The sequence below is a fragment of the Lipotes vexillifer genome, unplaced genomic scaffold (assembly GCF_000442215.2).
Source record: "Lipotes vexillifer unplaced genomic scaffold, Lipotes_vexillifer_v1.1 scaffold860, whole genome shotgun sequence".
NCBI lineage: Eukaryota > Metazoa > Chordata > Mammalia > Artiodactyla > Lipotidae > Lipotes > Lipotes vexillifer.
This window is the reverse complement of record NW_006789568.1, coordinates 1272593-1294422: the sequence shown is the minus strand read 5'-3', so window position 1 is coordinate 1294422 and position 21830 is coordinate 1272593. Positions and strand designations below refer to the sequence as shown.

At 39.4% G+C, this 21830-nt stretch overlaps 1 protein-coding gene across 1 annotated transcript in view; it reads right to left on the bottom strand.

The window, feature by feature from the left end:
• DIS3L2 (DIS3 like 3'-5' exoribonuclease 2) overlaps window positions 1-21830 on the bottom strand; it is a 382925-nt gene that overhangs the window by 198858 nt on the left and 162237 nt on the right. The window contains exon 8 of the mRNA XM_007462755.1: window positions 18456-18703. Within this exon, the coding sequence (XP_007462817.1) occupies window positions 18456-18703 (248 nt within the window). The remainder of the gene's footprint in view (window positions 1-18455; window positions 18704-21830) is intronic.

Genomic DNA, 21830 nt, shown 5'->3' with positions numbered 1-21830 from the left:
AGAATTAGAAATGAAAAAGGAGAAGTAACAACTGACACTGCAGAAATAAAAAAAATCATGAGGGATTACTACAAGCAACTCTATGCCAATAAAATGGACAATCTGGAAGAAATGGACAAATTCTTAGAAATGCACAAACTGCCAAGACTGAATCAGGAAGAAATAGAAAATATGAACAGACCAATCACAAGCACTGAAATTGAAACTGTGATTAAAAATCTTCCAACAAACAAAAGCCCAGGACCAGATGGCTTCACAGGCGAATTCTATCAAACATTTAGAGAAGAGCTAACACCTATCCTTCTCAAACTCTTCCAAAATATAGCAGAGGGAGGAACACTCCCAAACTCATTCTACGAGGCCACCATCACCTTGATACCAAAACCAGACAAGGATGTCACAAAGAAAGAAAACTACAGGCCAATATCACTGATGAACATAGATGCAAAAATCCTCAACAAAATACTAGCAAACAGAATCCAACAGCACATTAAAAGGATCATACACCATGATCAAGTGGGGTTTATTCCAGGAATGCAAGGATTCTTCAATATACGCAAATCTATCAATGTGATTAACCATATTAACAAATTGAAGGAGAAAAACCATATGATCATCTCAATAGATGCAGAGAAAGCTTTTGACAAAATTCAACACCCATTTATGATAAAAACCCTGCAGAAAGTAGGTGTAGAGGGAACTTTCCTCAATATAATAAAGGCCGTATATGACAAGCCCACAGCCAACATCATCCTCAATGGCGAAAAACTGAAAGCATTTCCACTAAGGTCAGGAACAAGACAAGGTTGCCCACTCTCACCACTCTTATTCAACATAGTTTTGGAAGTTTTAGCCACAGCAATCAGAGAAGAAAAGGAAATAAAAGGAATCCAAATCGGAAAAGAAGAAGTAAAGCTGTCACTATTTGCACATGACATGATACTATACATAGAGAATCCTCAAGATGCTACCTGAAAACTACTAGAGCTAATCAATGAATTTGGTAAAGAGGCAGGATACAAAATGAATGCACAGAAACCTCTGGCATTCCTATACACTAAGGATGAAAAATCTGAAAGTGAAATCAAGAAAACACTCCCATTTACCATTGCAACAAAAAGAATAAAATATCTAGGAATAAACCTACCTAAGGAGACAAAAGACCTGTATGCAGAAAATTATAAGACACTGATGAAAGAAATCAAAGATGACACAAACAGTTGGAGAGATATACCATGTTCTTGGATTGGAAGACTCAATACTGTGAAAATGACTATACTACCCAAAGCAATCTACAGATTCAATGCAATCCCTATCAAATTACCAGTGGCCTTTTTCCCCAGAACTAGAACAAATATCTTAAAATTTGTATGGAGACACAAAAGACCCTAAATAGTCAAAGCAGTCTTGAGGGAAAAAAAAAACGGAGCTGGAGGAATCAGGCTCCCTGACTTCAGACTATACTACAAAGCTACAGTGATCAAGACAGTATGGTACTGGCACAAAAACAGAAATACAGATCAATGGAACAGGAGAGAAAGCCAGAGATAAACCCACATACCTATGGTCAACTAATCTATGACAAAGGAGGCAAAGATATACAATGGAGAAAAGACAGTCTCTTCAATAAGTGGTGCTAGGAAAACTGGACAGCTACATGTAAAAGAATAAAATTAGAACACTCCCTAACATACACCATACACAAAAATAATCTCAAAATGGATTACAGACCTAAATGTAAGACCGGACACTATAAAACTCTTAAGAGGAAAACATAGGAGGAACACTCTCTGACATAAACCACAGCAAGATCTTTTTTGATCCACCTCCTAGAGTAATGGAAATAAAAACAAAAATAAACAAATGGGACCTAATGAAACTTAAAAGCTTTTGCACAGCAAAGGAAACCATAAACAAGACCAAAAGACAACCCTCAGAATGGGAGAAAATATTTGCAAACAAATCAACGGACAAAGGATTAATGTCCAAAATATATAAACAGCTCATGCAGCTCAATATTAAAAAAAAAAAAACCCAATCCAAAAATGGGCAGAAAACCTAAACAGACATTTCTCCAAAGAAGACATACAGATGGCCAAGAAGCACATGAAAAGCTGCTCAACATCATTAATCATTAGAGAAATGCAAATCAAAACTACAATGAGGTATCACCTCACACCGGTTTGAATGGGCATCATCAGAAAACCTACAAACAACAAATGCTGGAGAGGGTGTAGAGAAAAGGGAACCCTCTTGCACTGTTGGTGGGAATGTAAATTGATACAGCCACTATGGAGAACAGTATGGAGGGTCCTTAAAAAACTAAAAATAGAATTACCATATGGCTCAGCAATCCCACTACTGGGCATATACCCAGAGAAAACCATAATTCAAAAAGACACATGCACCCCCATGTTCACTGCAGCACTATTTACAATAGCCAGCTCATGGAAGCAACCTAAATGCCCATTGACAGATGAATGGATCAAGAAGATGTGGTACAAATATACAATGGAATATTACTCAGCCATAAAAAGGAATGAAAATGGGTCATTTGTAGAGACATGGATGGACCTAGAAACTGTCATACAAAGTGATGTAAGCCAGAAGGAGAAAAACAAATATCGTATATTAACGCATGTATGTGGAATCTAGCAAAATGGTACAGACGAACCAGTTTGCAAGGCAGAAATAGAGACACAGATGTAGAGAACAAATGTATGGACACCAAGGGGGGAAAGTGGCAGGGTGCGTGGTGGTGGTGGTGGTGGTGGGATGAATTGGGAGGTTGGGATTGACATATATACACTAATATGTATAAAATAGATAACTAATAAGAACCTGCTGTATAATAAATAAATAAATTAATTAAATAAACGAAAAAACCCAGAAAACAAAAAATAAATAAATAAATTAAAATCCAAGGGTGATAAGTCACTGTATTGTTGAATTCAGAGTCTTACTAAGTCTCCTACATGAAAAGTAGGAGTACTAATCAGAAGGAGTAAGACTCAAGAGAACCAAACCATATATACATATATATATATATATATATATATATATTTCATATATGTATATACACAGAAATACAAGATTAGGAAACACAAGATACAGGAAGATGCAGAAAGGTCTGAGTACCTTGGATGCCTAGTTCTAACTGACCTTTCATTGTCACAAGTCATAAACGGACTATGATAGCATATCCATCCTAAGCGGTGGTCTGTGAAAAGACAGTAGAGCAGAAACTTCCTCCCTGCAGGCAGAACTTCAAGCAATATATCCATGGTCTACTTTGGCTGAGGAAAGATGGCCTGATGGGCAGAGGCTACATGTTTAACCAGATGGATAGGGACCTAAAAGAAGAAAGACTGGAGGACTGGTGACAAAGACATCTGGGGAACAGACATGGAGAAACGGGCCAACTGCAATGGGCCCAGAGTATGATTATTTCTGTTCCCTGAGAATGGTCAGCAAAAGACTCCCACTGTGGAGGCAAGATGACCTTGAGAATGTCAACCAACCCCCTTCCCCAGGCACTGCAGTGCTTGCTCAATGGGCATAAGAACAAAGTACCTGGTAACAGGAAATGAGCTCCACAGCATGAGCTTCCTCTCACTAATGCTAACCAACCCTTACAGAATGCCAGCTGCCCAGCAGCAGCAACCAACTCTGTGCCCCTGATACAGAACCACGGCAGGAGGACCCACCAACCAGCTGACAGCAGATTTAGTTCACTGAGCTCTTCTATGATGGAGAGGACAGTAATCTTTCTCCATTAAAAGAAACACTAATTCTGGGTTTGGCTTTGCTGCCTTCATTTGTTCTACCCACCTTGCTTATAAACACCATAATCCATAGACTTACCAAATACTGTTTAAGCTATTGTGTTACCTCACTCAGTACCGTTTGTAATCAAGAATTTCACCTTACAGAAGTAGAGAAGCCCACTGAATTCAATGATTAGAATGATGTATAGCGTACTGACGGGCTAAATCGGGAGGTAACATCTTATGAGGTTGGGATATAACGTTGCTTTTATTATTCTAGAGTTGTGCACACCGCCTGGGGACCAAGAATGCAAGGGAGGGGTTGGGCCTTTCACTGTCATACTTAAGACTCACTCACAGTAATACTCACTTCTACATTTGAGAGACTTTAGTACCTCTGAGGACAGTTGTGATTCCTCTGAATTCAAGGCGAAGACTCCAAGAATCCCAACTGATTTATTAACAAGGCATGAAATATACTTCCTACTTCCTTCCTGAAAAGAACTATGTGCAATTCGAGTCAGCTGAGAGATGACTCAGAAGTAAGGGTTCAAGAATGGCAAGTAATGCTATAAAGAGGTTAATCATATATTATGTTGATCCATATGAAATTACCAATATATTTGACCATTTTTTACCTATAAAACACAATTTCACATGCTTCTCTCCTACAGTATTAAAAAAACACGTAAAATAATTAACCAAACGTATAATCCAACAGCATACACAGTTTTTGGAAGAAGTATAAACAACAAAGTAGATCATATGGAGCTTATTAGAGAATTAAACTAATATGAAAAGAAACATTCTAATATGTGGGTAGGAGTCTCAGTAACAGTCTTTGTGAGGCAGACTTAAAACACAGTGCCCGTCCTACTCCTACTTGGTGAGACTGGAGTGGCCAAAAATGATCATCTTATGCTTGTTAATGGAGGGCTTAAACACCTGAACAAACAGCATTTTATAATATCCAACTTAAAAACTATAATGTTAAAATCTAAGAACTCATTATTTAAAGATGCAGGGCGGGGGAGGTGGGGAGGTGTTCCATTTAAAAAAATACTGCATGTAAAAAGGAAGAAAAGAACAAGCAAGGGAAATGGCAGAAGGAGAAAACATACTTTTTAAGTATACAGACACAAAAATGACTATCTTGACCAAAGATATTAGCAAGAACTCAAAAATTTATGAAAATATCACCACTAAAGAAGAGCTCAAAACAAAGATCCAAGTGCATACAAAATAAATAAATTTCACAAAAGGAAATAAAAACTAGTGTGTTAGACCTAGGAAACAGGAAATAAGTAGAAAAGAAAAAAAAACCATCATAGAAATGAAAAGTCATACGGGAGATAACTAATGAAGAACTGACACTATTTGAAAAAAATAAGGATCATAGAGAAAAGTCTGAGAGAAGTGGGAAAAAAATGAAATTGGAACATACTAAGAGTATAAAAGATTATAGGGAAAACAGATATGAAAGGTAGGTGAAGGAGATCAAACATTGGCATAACTGATATTCCTGAAGTGCATATATGAAACAGAAAACATTTTCAAAAATACCACTAAGACAACTTTCCTGAAATAAAAGAAATTTTACAGACAGAAAGGGTATATACCATGTCTCAGGAAAAACTAATACAGAAAATTACCACTGAAGTTAGTGGACTTTAAAGATGAAGATTTTTAAATGCAAGCACTCACGGAACATAATTCTCACAAACCATTTCTGAAGGACTGCTAGATAAAGACAGCAGCCTACCAAGAAATGGAGCAGTTTCTCCAAAAAGAAGACTAGTGCTGAGTACTGGATCCACTTCTGTTGGGATGGAAAGGTGAAAGGAAAGGAGGACAAAAGTAAGCAGGTGATGATGGACCTAATATTCGTCAGAACAAGTCATGTCAGTCATTAGATCTCTGCTGAAATTTAAAGGAAAAAAAAAACCCTGTCTTTTATCTTATTTAATTTTATTGTTGCTTTGTGTTCTGGCAAAATTTTTTCACCAGGCTCTATTCTGAGTCCAAAGAATCTTGATTTGTTCATTGAAATTATAACATGGCCTATAAAAACAAAATTATATTTTGATTAGGGCCTCCAAATGTGATCAATGACTCCAAGTTTCTATTAGTAGTAGTTGTTAACATTTATTTTACTAAGTTGCAGAGAATGTTTCTCAAATATCATATTTAAATAAATTTATTATAGGTTTTCACTCAAGATGCATTTGATAGTAGCATAGACTAGATAGCTTGCAGGAGATAAAAATCTAACAGGTCAGCAATAAGAGCTCATGTATTCAGACCTTAGATGCCCCAGAAAGAGTCATATGCTGTCTACTTATAAATTCTGCCATCACTCTAAAAACCAAAATACCTTGGGATCTAAGCAAAAGCAGAAGCTAGTAAGGAACTGACTTACACATTGTGTATTTCTCTTACAGAAGGATTTGTTTTATATTTTTATTTCAGTGTAAATTTTATTTTAAATGAATACTGAAAGTAACTTTCTCTTTCATGTGTTACAGTTCAAATATTACAACTTTCTAAGCAGTTTCTGTCTTCTATTCACTATCTGAAAAGATAGTAACAGCTGCTTTAGGACAACTATGATTCAATGTTGCATCAAAATGTCTGGCCAGGGGCTTCCCTGGTAGTGCAGGGGATAAGAATCTGCCTGCCAATGCAGGGGACACGGGTTCAATCCCTGGTCCGGGAAGATCTCACATGCCGCGGAGCAACCAAGCCCGTGCACCACAACTACTGAGCCTGCGCTCTAGAGTCCACGAGCCACAGCTACTGAAGCTCACGCACCTAGAACCCGTGCCCTGCAACAAGAGAAGCCACTGCAATGAGAAGCCCATGCACCACAACGAAGAGTAGCCCCTGCTTGCTGCAACTAGAGAAAGCCTGCGTGCAGCAATGAAGACCCAAAGCAGCCAATAAATAAATAAGTAAATTTTTAAAATGCCCAATTCTCTTAAAAAGCAACCTACTCTGCACTAAAATATGTCCTTCAAAAATAACTTGGGGGACTTCCCTGGTGGCACAGTGGTTAAGAATCCGCCTGCCAATGCAGGGGACACGGGTTTGACATGGGTTCAAGGCCTGGTCCAGGAAGATCCCACATGCCGCAGAGCAACTAAGCCCGTGTGCTACAACTCCTGAGCCTGCTCTCTAGAGCCCGCGAGACACAACTACTGAAGCCCGCGGGCCTAGAGCCTGTGCTCTGCAACAAGAGAAGCCACCACAGTGAGAAGCCCGCGCACCACAACTAAGAGTAGCCCCTGCTCGCCCCAACTAGAGAAAGCCCGGGCACAGCAACGAAGACCCAACACAGCCAAAAATAAATAAATTAATTAATTTTAAAAAAATAAAAATAAAAGTTATTATTGATAAAGAATTCTAAAAACCCAAATAACTTGGAAACTCTCACAGCCAAGAGGACCCTAAAGAGACATGACAACTAAATGGGATATACAGGTATTCTAAATGGGAGCCCTGAACAGAAAAAGAACATTAGATTTTTTTTAAATCAAGGATTTCTGAATAAAGGTATGTACCCTAGGTAATAATAACATATTAGTTTTGGTTCATTAACTGCAACGAATGCACCATACTACATGTTAACAATAGGGGAAACTAGGTGCAGGGGTATATGAGAACTCTGTACTATCTTGACAATTTTTCTGTAAATATAAAACTGTTCTAAAAAATAAAACTGAGACGAATGAGTAAAAGAAGTTATCTAGATTTCCACTAATAAGTAAATGATAAACTGAACAATGGTATTTTTGTTCAACTGATTATTACGCATTTAAAAAATAATTTTGAGGGGCTTCCCTTGTGGCGCAGTGGTTGGGAGTCCGCCTGCTGATGCAGGGGACACGGGTTCGTGCCCCAGTCCGGGAAGATCCTACATGCCGTGGAGCGGCTGGGCCCGTGAGGCACGGCTGCTGAGCCTGCGCGTCCGGAGCCTGTGCTCCGCAACGGGAGAGGCCACAGCAGTGAGAGGCCTGCGTACCGCAAAAATACATAAAAAATAAAAAAAAAATAATAATAATTTTGAAGATGTAGCAACATAAAAATGACTATGACATAAAGTAAAAAAAATAAAATGTATTTAGGAATAGTATAATTTAACTATGTAAAAACATTTATGAAAAGATTAAAAGGGAATGGTGTTAATATTTTTTTAGAGAAAAAGGATTATGAGTGACTATTTTCTCTATTTTCTAAACTTCCTTTAATGTTGTAACATTTTTAATTTCAAAATTATAGAAACATTTATTATAATGAAACTATGGTGCCCAGTGCTGGCTGCCTAACCAACATTCAATCCCCTCTTCCTCCTTCCTAACAGAAACCTAATCTTCCTCATAGAGGGAACTCATCTCACCTTTAGATCTTCATTATTCTAATAAAATCAGAGGATAGCTCCCCTGGAGACCATAATCGATATCATGGTTGGTGGACAGAATTTCCCCCTTCCTTGTTTGATGTGATCAAGAAAGCATGCAGCTTGACCACACTGGCAGCCATCTTCACGGCCATAGAGAATCCACTGCTAGATCACTGAAAACAGCAAAGGGCAATCTGATCATATCAAGTCACTGACTATACTAGGCCTGAAGCCTGCACAACCTCTGGACTCCCACTTATGTGAGGTAATATATTTCCTTATTATTTAAGTCACTTTGGGTCAGGGTTTTCTATCACTTGGTGCTAAAAGCATCCTAACTAATATAAAAATATTTTAAAATATCTTCCATGAGAAGCAAACTTTCCTTTCCTTCCCTTCACTCTGCAACAGAAAATATAAAGCTCTTACTACCAAGAATAAAAATCTCAGGACTGTTCACATCATATATCTTGTAGATATTCAGTACACACTGACATGGTACGGCTGGTTCTAGAGCATAAAAATACTACTAATGGCTCCTTCCTTAAGCAGTGTATTTCTATCTTAAAGCCACTCCCTTTATGATTTCCATGTTGAACCAGGCCCCCCAAAGATAAAACAAGCTCATTTCACCTTCATGGAATATAGCAGCAAGACCAAGAAGTCATCCCTTCCCCAGGGCAGATCTCTCTCCTCAGTATTATCACTCTCCTTTGATTATATCTCCTTTCTGGCACATGCCTCTTTCTAGCTGTGTAATAGCGGTTTAGGTATTGTACATCTCTTATTTACTACAGATGAGGAGAATCATCCTAAAGAGAATAAACATTTCTTTGTTTCTGTATCTTACACTGATGCTTGTCCATCTTAAGTGCCCAATACATGATGGTTGAATAAATAAATAAACAAATTAATGCTCTTGAGCCTGGAAAAAAGGCATTCTATTCCTCCTTGAAACTCCAAAGGAAAACTAAGAAAACTGAAGGTGGTAAAAAAATCAATAAAACCCAAAACATGGATCTAGGTAAACACTTGAGTCCTTTAATAACCAGCTGCCACGTTAGCAAAGTTATTAATACTAATATCAAAAAAATCAGGAACAAGAAAAAAATGCCTGCTACTATTTCTTTCACTCAAAATTGAACTGTCATTACTCATCTGTGTGGAAAATATCTCCTTCCCAATTGTGAGTTGCCAGTTCAGGAAGATTTGAAAAAGAAATAAAAGTTTTAGGGATTTGAATTGAAGAAACAAATCTGTTTACCAATGATATGATTATTTACATTAAAAATCCAAAGGAAACTATACCCAAAGTATTAAAATAAGGGGATTTAGCAAGGTGTCTGGATAAAGAATTAATATACAAAAATTAACTGTAATTTTATATACCAGCACCAAAAAGTTAGAAAATGCAACTTAAAGTGTCTGTTCTTCAGAAGTTAACATTAACAACATGAAAAGACAACCCTTAAACCAAGGAAAAGATATTTTCTGTATTATTAACTGCCAGAAGACTACTTTCTAGAATATTTTTTTAAACTCCAAAAAAAAAAATCAAATGACAAACAGCCCAATTAAAAAAGAATGCTAAAATGAGTGAGTGAAAGTTTAAGCAAAAAGAGAATTGCAGAGTTTCAAAAAATATCTCCCAGAATATAGTATAATATTTACAAGGGAAAACAGTAAGTTAGGAATTCTGGCAGATACCATCTTAGCCAAGTGATCAAGGTTAACTTCACCAGTATACATACTGATATCACGTACCTCCTGATATGATGTACATCACTTTGTGGTATCCTTCCCAATAATGCTTAATCTCAGTCTAATCATGAGAAGACGTTAGACAAACCCAAACTGAGAAACATTCAAAATTACTGACCAGTACTCTTCAAAAGTGTCAAGGTCATGAAAGATAAGGCTGAGGAATTATCACAAATTGGAAAAACTACAGTGACATGACAACTGCAATGTAGGATCCTGGACCAGATGCTCAAACAGAAAAAGGAGGTTAGTGGAAAACCTGATAAGATCTGAATAAATTCTATACTTTATTTAACAGTATTGTACCAAAGTTAATGTCTTAGTTTTGGTAAATATTCTATGATAATATAAAGATGTTCACATAAGGAGAAGCTGGGTAAAGGGGATACAGGAACTCTCTGTACCATTTTTGCAATTCTAAATCTAAATTATCAAAACAAAAAATTAACTGTGAAAAAAATGAGTAAAAACATTAAAGATAATCTCTAGGAGAGGAAACATAATGACCATAAATATATGAAAGGGTGCGCAATCTCATCAGTAATTAGGAAAATACGAATTGAAATCACAGTGAGATACCATTTTACATCCACTTGTTTGGCAAAAACTGAAGAGCCTAACAATATCACATGTTGATAAGAATGTGAAGCAACGGAGTTTAAACACTGCTGGTAGGACTCAAAATGGGTACAGCCACTTTGGAAAATGATTTGGCTGTAAAGTTGTAAAGTTAAACATGCACATATGTATCACAGATGATGCAGTAATTTTACTCTTAAGTAGAGTCTAGAGAAACCAGTTAGTAAGCACTGGAATGTTCATAGGAGCATTGTTTATAATAGCAAGACCTTCAGTTCAACCCAAATATGCACCGCTAGATAAACAAATTATAGTATATTTCAGAAAATAGAAATATTATGAATTAAAATGAATGAACTATATCTTGGAAACATAATGTTAAATGAAAAGAAAGCAAGTCGCAGAAGAATCTGCATAGCATGGTATTTTTTATAAGGTTCAAAAACAAGCAAAACTAACACTTTCAGGGATGTAAATATGGGTAAATTATAAAGAAAGGTAGATGTCTGAGACAGTGGTTACCTCCTGGGAAAAAATTAGGGGTTAGGACAGAAAGGAACACACAGGGAGCTTCAACAGTATTGTGACAGATTTCTTAATCTGGGTGGTGAGTTCAAGGGCTGGTTTAAATACAATTCAAAAATTACATAAGTGTTACATGTATTCTTTTATCTGTGAAACATACTTTGCAATTAATATTAATAAATATTTTTTAATAAAGGAAACCTCATTTTATTTATTTCTTTATGTATGTATGTCTGCATTGGGTCTTTGTTGCTGCGTGTGGGCTTTCTCTAGTTGTGGAGAACGGGGGCTAGTCTTTGTTGTGGTGCGTGGGCTTCTGACTGCGGTGGCTTCTCTTGTTGCAGAGCACGGCCTCTAGGCACGCGGGCTTCAGTAGTTGTGGCACGCGGGCTCAGCAGTTGTGGCTCACAGGCTCTAGAGCGCAGGCTCAGTAGTCGTGGCGCACGGGCTTAGTTGCTCTGTGGCACGTGGGATCTTCCTGGACCAGGGATTGAACCCGTGTCCCCTGCATTGGCAGGCGGATTCTTAACCACTGCACCACCAGGGAAGTCCAATAAATATTTTAAAACAATATTTTAGACAAATATATACCCAACCCTTAATAGTGATTATTTCAGGGGATGAAATTCTGGAAAACTTTCACTTTCTATAGCACATGTTTTAAATAATCTTAATATCAAATATATAAGGAATATGTATTGGAAAAAAACTGCAATTTTTTTAAAATTTTGATACTGCAATAACAAATAGTTGTGAGATAGAAAGTTTTCCTCATTAGAATAATTTATAATGATCACTACCTCAATTTTTTTCACTCACCAGAGTTCCTCCACAAATACTGTTCTATGCTGTTACAACTGGGTCCTACTGTAAGATTAATCAGGACAGTGCTGAAACATTCCCAGCTTCTTACACTTGGGAGTTGTGTGTATGTGCAAACATTCTCAACAAATAAGCATTAGGTCCACTGTTCTGCGTAATGTGCTAGTAAAAACCTTACTGAGGGAAGGGGCCAGCTACAGATAGAAGAAATTAAGACAGGAAAGTCCTTCGAATTGGTCTCTGTGCCTTAAAGAAAACAGGAACACTTAACAGTCAACATTAGTGTTGCAGGCCATTCATCCTCCTTCCTCTACCACATAGCCTCATAAAGTTTTAGCCTTAAAGCTAGGCTATTACACAGGAAGGCAGTCATACATTCTTGGAGTGATTATCACTATCATTATCGCTCTCATATAAATGCTTTCGTGCATATTGGCCTATGTTGGAAACCCCATGCAAACAGATACAATGGTATTTCAGATCCCTGAGAACCTGCAAGTGGAGAACAATCAAACATGGCCACACCCAGAACTTCAGTAAAAATACGCAGTGAAAACAAAGTATGGCAAATACTTGAGCTGTATATTTTAGGTATTATTTTCTATAATCAGGAGGAAAGAACATATTATTTCCCTTTTTCTGGCTCAGTATTATGATGCAGCAGAAGGCAGCAAGTAAGGAATTGGGGACTTTAAAAAAAAAAAAGTGTGGGCAGATCAGTGATGACAGAATGTGGAAGAGAAGCAAGGCTCAATAACACTGACTGATTTTAGGGAAGGCCCTAATAATAATGTTTTTACTGAAGAGCTTACTGTCAATGTGAAGGGAGCAAAGAGGAGGCTGAAAGCTTTTAAGGAGTAAAAGAGAAGGCTGATGGTAGCTACGGTTCTCTAATACTTTAAAATAGTATTTTCAAGAAGACTGTGGATGAAGCTGACAACCATGGAAGAAGGGTTCATGACTGCACATGGTACAAGGAAGGAACAATCTGGAACCAAAGCCTGCATCAGGACCACTCTCCTTCATTCTTTTTATTTTTGCTCTGTTTTGACCAAGATGCTCTCAGTGTTGAAGACATTAGCTTTTACCAAAGCTGATCCTTCCAGGCCACCAGGTGGAGCCCAACAGTCACAAAAAAGAGCCCCCTCCTCAGCCTGATTTGCTTTTTGTCTACCAGCCAAGCTAGAGCCATACCCCCCACCCCACCCCGAAAAGGACTTATAAAGTCTAAGTTTGGTAATACAAGTTTTTAGGATTACCTAACACAGCCTCTTCCTCAGAAGAGTCTTCAGATACAAACATTCTCTTGAAAAGGTGAAATACTCCTTGCACAGGGGGAAGGACTAGCTAGAGCTATTTTTCAATTTGCAAATCTTGTAGGCTACGCCTCAATGAAACAAACTAACTTATCCTGTTTGTTTCTTCTACCAACCTAGTTACTGTTTCTTTTTCCTAAATACAGTTTAATGTAATTTAATGACCACCTCCCCAATTCATATCTACCTCATAAGAAATTCGGTATCGATCAAGCCTGAATGGAATAGTAAAAGTATTTGCTTCTATTAGTCAACAAGTATTTCTGACCGATTACTGACACCTTATAGGTGCAAAGGCGGGAGCTGAAGAAACAGACCCCCTTCCCCCTCAGCCACTTCTTCCCCACCACACACATCGTCAGTCAGAACTTCCCTTCCTCTCCTTTCACCTCACCCAGTCACTCTCTCCAGTGGAAGCTGCTGTCCTTCATTCTCTTAAAATGAACAGTACTATGACATTAAGCCTAGACAATCCACGTTCAACCCAAAATTTCTCAACCCTGCTATACATGCATTGACCTATTCATTTTCCTCCTTCCCATCCCTTAAAGCTACCAAAGTTTGCTAGAGAAAGTAATATAAATATGTCAGTTTGCTCTAGGTCAATTCATGTCATAGATCTTTAGTTGGTCTTCAGTGTTGCCAAGAAACACTATTACGTTTTTCACAGTAGCTGCTGTAAAACTTTTCCATTTTCTTCAAGATTTATCCTTAAATATTCCAGAAGAAGAAACCATGATAAATCTAGGAGAAAGTGACCTTGATATCTCCATGTGCATGACATCCTGGAAGAGAAGGATGGGACTGTAAACTCTATACTTTAGGATAGCAGATTTCACAAAGGTCTGAGAAAGTATAAGCATGAATTCCACTGCAAGAGTTTCTAAAGGGAAGGATGATTTAAGAGAGTTGAGAAGCTCTTAAAACTATAAGTCTGATTATATAATTACAAATCATTTCAGCAAGGAAGCCAATGTGGCTTTTTAAGTATCTTGGACAAGAATCTAGTACTAAATGTAAAAAATACTAAATATGTTGTGATGCATAACAAAAAGCAGTGACCCCGAAAAGCCAGTAAGGGTTCACTAAGAACAGATTACCTTTAGATTTTTGATAGCATTACAGGACTAAGGTTCATCAAAGTGTGGCATGTAATGTCTAGAGGTGAATAAGGTTCAACTGAAATCTCTCATGGCAATTCCAAGAACAAGATAGAAATTAACTTGTAACAACTAGAGGTCTCTAGTACTGTAATTCTCTTTGGGCTTCCCTTAACTGGAGGCACCAAAGTGCCACTGGGAGTGCCAGAGAAGCAATGCTTACACTGAAGGGGGCACAAAGACTGATGGCCTCCTGAAGGCCCCTTCCAAAGCTACTGAAATTATACATTCTATTAATGTGCACATGCTACTTAACGTTTTTGTTAAAGATTCTAAATGTGGGGTTCTCCACCCGCAGTTATATACTGACTGTGTATTGTTATCAAGTGTTGATTCTGAAACCACAGAACCTGGTTCTCATCACTTTCTGTTCTAAACCACTCCTGTGTTTTCTAGCTTGATTTATGGTACAACATCTTCCTAGTCAACATGGCTGAAGACCCTGGGGTCATCAAATCATTTTCATCTACCCATCTGACCAGCCAGCAAACATTCACTGAGTATCCTTGTCCTAAAGAAGTTCATGGCCAAGTAAATAACTTACATAAGCAATTACAATACAAACAGATGAGAGCTTTAAGAGTGGTATTATTAGAAACTATGGGAGCACCCATGAGGGAGGACTCAGTCAGGGGACATTTTGCGAGTAGACGACTGAGTTAAGTTTAAAAGTTGAGTATTTCACTAAATAAACACTGGGGAGAGGAGAAAGCCTCTGCTGGGAAAGGAAGTGTAGTGTGCAAAAGTCTGGAGCTAGGAACACAGTTAGCAATGAAATGGCAAGTAATGAGGCATAAGTGAAGGGAACAGCAGGAGATGAAGTTGTCCTTGATGAATCGTGATTAAATGCCATCATCTAACCAATCACGCAAGTCAGAGGCCTGAGAGTTCATTCAAGGTTCTGTCTTTCTCTTTCATGCCCCTCTTCCCACTGGTTACCATGTCTGAGAAAATTTACCTTCTTCGTCTCCCCTGACTCTTCTCATCCCTTTTGCTTCCCTCACTGCAGCTCCTTTACTTCAGGTTCTCCCATGTCATGTTAGTGCGACAGCCTACTGCTTGCTTTCAGTCATGGCCCTTCCCAGCCACTCCGGACTCTGAATCAGAGTGATCTTTTAGCAAACAGGCTTCCACTCTCCCAGAAACAACCCTGGATTTTCCCCTTCATCCACCTCCTCTAAGCTTCCAGGAAATTATTTTATTCGTATGGAAGAGCGTGCAACACTCTGCTTTGTACCACAGCTAGAGCTCGGAGAGACAGGCCATTCAGTCCATCTGCTTTACCCACACTCTTTGCCAGAGAGTTGAGTCCCCCAGTCCCTGATAACGGGGCAGTGGATCGCAGGACCTCGGACCCCTACCTCTGTTTAAAACTATTAGGCAAATGACTGTCTCAATAGACCAGTAAAGATCTTCTACCCTAGGGATTCTGCACTGTGCTCTAGACTACAGTGTGGGACCTGCAGAGGACTCGCAGTACCATTTGGGGGCCATGTATGCTATCAAGCAGGTAAATGGCTACTGTGTAGAAAAAAGCAGACTAATGTGCAGAAAGGGGTAGAGAAAAGATACCATGTGGTGGCTGGACCGGTCAGGGTGGTTGAGAGAGAAGCTGCGACTCCTTTGCCACCGTGTTAGTTCTGAGCTCCTCGTGAGACCTGCCTACGCTTACTGCCCTGGGTTTTAGGTGAACCACCAATGTCTTATGTTAATCACCACTTTTATTTAAATTAGATCAAGTAGGATTCCATTTCTTAGAATCAAATTAATCCTGTGACATTTATGTAAACTCCTTCTGCATTAGGTTATCATTTCTTTACATAAAGAAACCACAGCTTGTTTACCTTTGTATTTCTCACATAATACAGCAGTGACTCACACATATGATTAACACCTGTCTTTGTGAACTGAATTTAACTACAGAAGAAGTAAATGACTCTGGACTTGAATAATCAGTAGCAATTATATAGGCAGAAGTTCAATAATTTTTAAGGGTAGAGTGTTGGGGCAGGGAAGAAATTCAAAAGAAAGGCGCTTCGGTTAAACTTGGTTTTTAGGCATGGTTTCTATGCTTTCACATTCATACCCAGAGCAAGTACTACCTTCACGCTCCGGGTCAGAACATGGCAAAGATGAGAGAGGAAACCCAAGCGGTCACAGCACAGCATGTTCTGACTGGGAAACGGTGACCTCAGCTCCTAAAGATCAGTAACAGATAGCCAGAACAAAAGAGCAAGGCGACCACCAACAGGCAACAGCTGCAGCACGCACCCCTCACGAGACAGATGTCAGCTGAGAACTTCATCATGAAAACCCGCCACATTTTATTTCTTGAGATAAATTTTCTCTTTTCCACAAGGATTTTAAAAGGCTTATTTCCATAAAAGACAATTTTTAATGTCTTTGTAGTAAAAAGGTAGAGAAAAAGCACAGCTTTCCATCTAAGTATGAGAATCTTCAAACTTTTGCATTTTGAAAAATAGATGATTAATATATGGTTATTATTTTAAAATATTCTTTCTTTAGATTCAGAGAATGTCCTTGCTGCTTCAAAGGCCTGACTCCTTTTTTGATTATTGTTGTACTTTACCCACAAGAAAAGAGTTCCTGATGAAGTAAGGGAGCATCTGTAAAAAAAAAAAAAAAATCAACAAAAAAAGCACCTGAAGGGCCATCTGAGAGAAACTCATTCTGTGAAGATTTCCTGACTACACCCTTACAGCTCAAAAACTAAGGAAACAGCCCAATCAAGTATACACAATGGGATATGACAGAAAGGCAGATAAAAGACAAGGCTGGATTTCCTGCCTTGATGTGAAAGTGTTCCCTTTTCACTGCCAAGCAGAGCGTGGTGGGCACAATCACCAGGGGCCAGGTGGCACAGCCATTATCGAGCCTTTTGAGTGGATGGTGAGAAACTGGCAAGCCGCTGAGAAGGGCTATTTAGGGCTCAAGGGGTTGACGTCACTTTTGGATAATGAGTTAGGCTTCAAAATGATGACACTGCAATCCCACCACTTGAGAGCAAAAAAGAAAGTGCAACTGTTCCTGAGTGGCTCTGAGATCGTATAAATCACAGTGATCTTCATAGCACTGAGAAAGTGGCCCAGGATAGTGTTTCTTAAATTGCATTAGGACACACAGATTTGATTTGGTTTACTTCACTAACCATAAAAGGCTAAGCAGAGAATAAACCTCATCAAAGCAGCACATCGTGGCCATCCATTCAGTGTCGGCACTCATAACCACGGAACATTCCCAGGAGGGTCCATCCTGTACAAGTTACATGACCAACAAGCAAGCCACCCAATTAGACTAAAAGTAGTATCAGAGCAAATTTTTCTAGCTTGTATGCCTTTATTTTCCTTTCCTAAAATGAAACCTAAGCATAAACCAGACACCATCTATAATAAAGGGCTACAGATATAGCTAAAACTTAATACAACTTCTCTTTCAAAATGAATACCAGTTGTAAGAAGGAAACAGGCACAGCATCTGATCAAACAGCTAGGTCCAGCAGTTTCTTCAGATTACAAGGAAATGGCTATCCATGATGCTCTGTGGCTATATAATCTATATTTAAGTTAGACTGGTTTCTAAAAGCTTCCCTAAAAACATGGTACCTTTCCCTGTTTACAGTAGGGTAATTTAATGTTTAATGCCACAAGTGAAACCTCTGAAGGATCAATACCAAAAAGGCACATCATTCAAACATACTTTACATTCATATTTTAAAGCATGGGAGACTGAGGTCCCATGAATACGCCTGGAATTTCACGTATTTTAACACTAGTGTTTGAAAGGAGGGGTCTGATTGTTTGATACAATGAATTCTTTGCAAGTTCACAACTACAAACAGGATTCATAACATTAACAGGAAATAAGCAGAGGTTCAGAATGTGCTTATGTTTTATGCCAAAAACCAAAAACAAACAAAAAAGGTGATTGCCTGGCAATTCAAGGAACCTATAGGTGGCCAGTTGTGGTAGCTAAGGGTGATTTCTGAAGAACCACACCTAGTACGCATGCTTTAATGAAGAAATAATAATTAAAATACACACAAAAATGTTTACGTAAATGCTACCTAAACCAAGTTCTGTGGTTTTTCTCGCCAGAGGTCACCTACCCCAGGGCAAAGTTGCTGTCTTCCTTCCAGTCCACAATGCGGCAGATGAACAGTGTGTTGGCATAATCTTTAGGCCGGGTCACAAAGTCCTGGGGACAGTCCTTGAGAGGTACATAAATTCTAGGCACCCGGTGGTCCGAGGGAGAAAACAGGGCATACTTCCTAAACAGTTCACTGTTCTTATCGGCCAAGAGTTTGAGGAAGCCAGTTGCTGCACGGGAATGTTTTTTTTCCAAGATGTAAACCACCTGAAAATACCAAAGATATAGTCAATGCTGTTTATCTGTAGGACTGGATAACAGTTGGGAGAAGGCAGTAGGATGTTACTTGGTCAACTATCTGGGTCCAGCAGTTTTTCTAAGTCTAAATGAAGTGAGGCTCTGTGACTAAGTGATCTATAATTAAGTTGTAACAACTGAAGCCAGCGAGCACATACACCCAAGGAAAACTAAGCAATACACAGATTAATTAGATGAAGGTGCTTTTAAAACCAAGACCTATGTCTCAAAGGAATATGTAAGAGACTCCAGCACGGAAATACAGCTCCAGGTATCTGGTCTGCATTACGTTTTTCTCACATGAACTATACCAGTATCTCAGGTGAACAATACAATAGTTGTTTATTTTTAAATGTTATTAAACGTAAATAACTTCTTTATTATGCCTTCAAATGCTGAAACCTTTTAACCTTCCCTCTTTCCAAGATTAAACCCAGTCTCTCATTTCACCAGACAAAAATTCAACAGCACAAGTACGTGCTATTTCTACCAAGAGAAACACATCATCTTGGACTGACCCATCATTCAGCTCTCACTCTCCTGTGCCCCTCCACGGGCTTTTTCACCACATCAAGACCGCTAGTGCCTTGACCCTTGCCTTCTCTCAATGTCTGTTACTACTTCTTAGCCTTGAGTCCTTTCCGACCTGCCAGAGACACCATGTTTCATCACTTCAAGTCCTGTTACGTATGTCATCAAATGCCTCACCCCTCTTGTTGTTCCATTGCACCTACCGCAAAAATCCTTAATTCTGGAACCATTCAGCCACTGCTATTCTCTAACCTTAAACACAAGTTACTGAGTCCACCAGAAAAGAAGAAAATTATAATCATACAGATGGATACCATCACACATTAATGTTATACAACTGCTGCTAGGACCTCAAAAGCTCTAAGGTATTTTTTTAACCTGTTCCCAGTCAGCACAATGTATTCTTTTTGGCTGCGTTGCGGCAGGCAGGGTCTTAGCTGCAGCAGGCAGGGTCTTTGTTGAGGCATGTGGCACAGGCTCTTTGTTGCGGCGCACGGGCTTCTCTCTAGTTGCGGCCTGCGGGTTTTCTTCTCTCTCTAGTTGTGGCGTGCTAGCTCCAGGGTATGTAGGCTCTGGAGTTTGTGGCACGCGGGCTTAGCTGCCCCATGGCACATGGGATCTTAGTTCACCAACCAGGGATCAAACCCATGTCCCCTGCGTTAGAAGGCGGATTATTTACCACTGGACCACCAGGGAAGTCCCCAGCATAATCTATTCTTTAAGCCCCACTCTCTTGATCCTTCTTTTGGGACTCCAATTATCTGAATGCTGGATCTTTTTTTTACTGTTCCACGGCTTCCTGAGGCTCTGTTCATTTTTTTTCAATGTATTTTCCCTCTGTTCAGATTGGGTAAATTCTATTGATTGGTCCTCAAGTTAACTAATTCTGTGCTGAGTCACCTCTACTCTACTACTGAGCCCATCCAGCAAGTATTTCATTTGTTGCTGTATTTTTCAGTTCTATAATTTCCATTTAGTTCCCTTTTTATAACTTCTATTTCCTTGCTGAGACTTTCAGTTTTCTCATTTGTTTCAAGAGAATTTTTAATTGCTATTAAAGCATATTTATGATGGCTATCTTAAATCGCTATCAGGTAACTGCAGTATCTTGGTGTTGGCATCAACTAACTTGGTGTTAGTTGTCGTTCCTCACTCAAGTAGTGATTTTCCTGGTTCTTGGTATAAGGTGACTTTCTAATGTATCCTGGACCTTTTGGCTATAATGTTAGCAGGTTCAAGGTCTTATTTAAATCTTGCCTTTTAGAAGGCAGTCACCCTGTCTAGGGTGAGCATGCAGGTCCCGGACTACTTTTGTGGGCTGTAGCTACAGTGACAATTTAGTTTTCAGAGCCTTTGCAATGCTATTTTGATACGTTTGGTTGACAAGGTACCACTGGGGCTCCCACTAGTTTCCGCTGGTACTGCTGAGGGGCTGGCCACCTGGCTGGTCTCTCTGATATGGGTGAGGAGCACATCCTGGTCCACATCCACGCAGAGACAGAGACTTCTCGCTTAGGGTTTTGGGTGTAGTGGCACCCCCTTCTACTGGTGCTACCTAGCTACTCAGCATCTCTTGGTGGGAGAGGGGCATCTCAGGCCCATGAGGATAAAGAGTTTTCCTGGACCACATACTTGTGGTAGGATCTCCCTTGCTAGTGCCATCTGGATGCCAGGTGTCTCTGGGTGGGGGAGGGGAGTCTCAGGCCCACAGGGACAAAGAGACTTCTGGGGCTAGGTCACCTCTTTGGCAGGATCCCTGCTGTCAAAGCCACCCAGATGCCTGGCATCTCTTGGTGAGGGAGAGAAGTCTCAGGTGTGGTGGGGAAGGAGAGCCCTTTTCCTGGCCACTTGCCATCAACAGAGATCCCAGTCAATTTGTCTTACAGGTGCTGCTGGGATTGCCTGGTGTTGTTGGAGGGCCTCCTGTTAGATGTGAGTGAGGAATGAGTCTGCTTGAGCCACCTTCTATTGTGGGGTTGGGATCCAGAAACCCGGAGCCTGGGTCCCCTTCTGTTGGTGGAGGGCTTGTAAAGTCCCCTGCTACTACATTGTTCTTCTAGCCCTAGAGTCCCTAACTAGTTTGCCTTCCTCTTTTCATCTTTCAGAATTCTCCTTTGGTTGTCTCTTATTATTGTCCAGAATTTGTAGCTGTGCTTAGGGGGGAGGAGCAAGGAGAAACGAATCTACGCCATCTTGTCTGATGCTTTTCGTTTTAATGTTCGACAGAACAAGAAGTATACAAATCAGCATGACATTACTCATGATTCATGTGTTGACTGTCACAGAAATGACTTTACCACAGTGTAAGTTTTGCCTTGTAATTTTAGATTGAATTCATTAAGAAACTATACAAAAACAAATAAACCCCAAAACCAAAAATAGCAAGAGAGGAAGCACCATTGGGGGGCAGCAGCAAATTGCAGAACACAAATTCCACTGACAGAGGTTGCCTCTATTCAGCCCTGACCAAAGTCATTTAAGAATGTGGCCCACTGTTGCTGGATGTTTTGTTTTGTCAAGAGACGCCAGAAGCCTGACACTCCTTTTTTTTTTTTTTTTTTTTTTT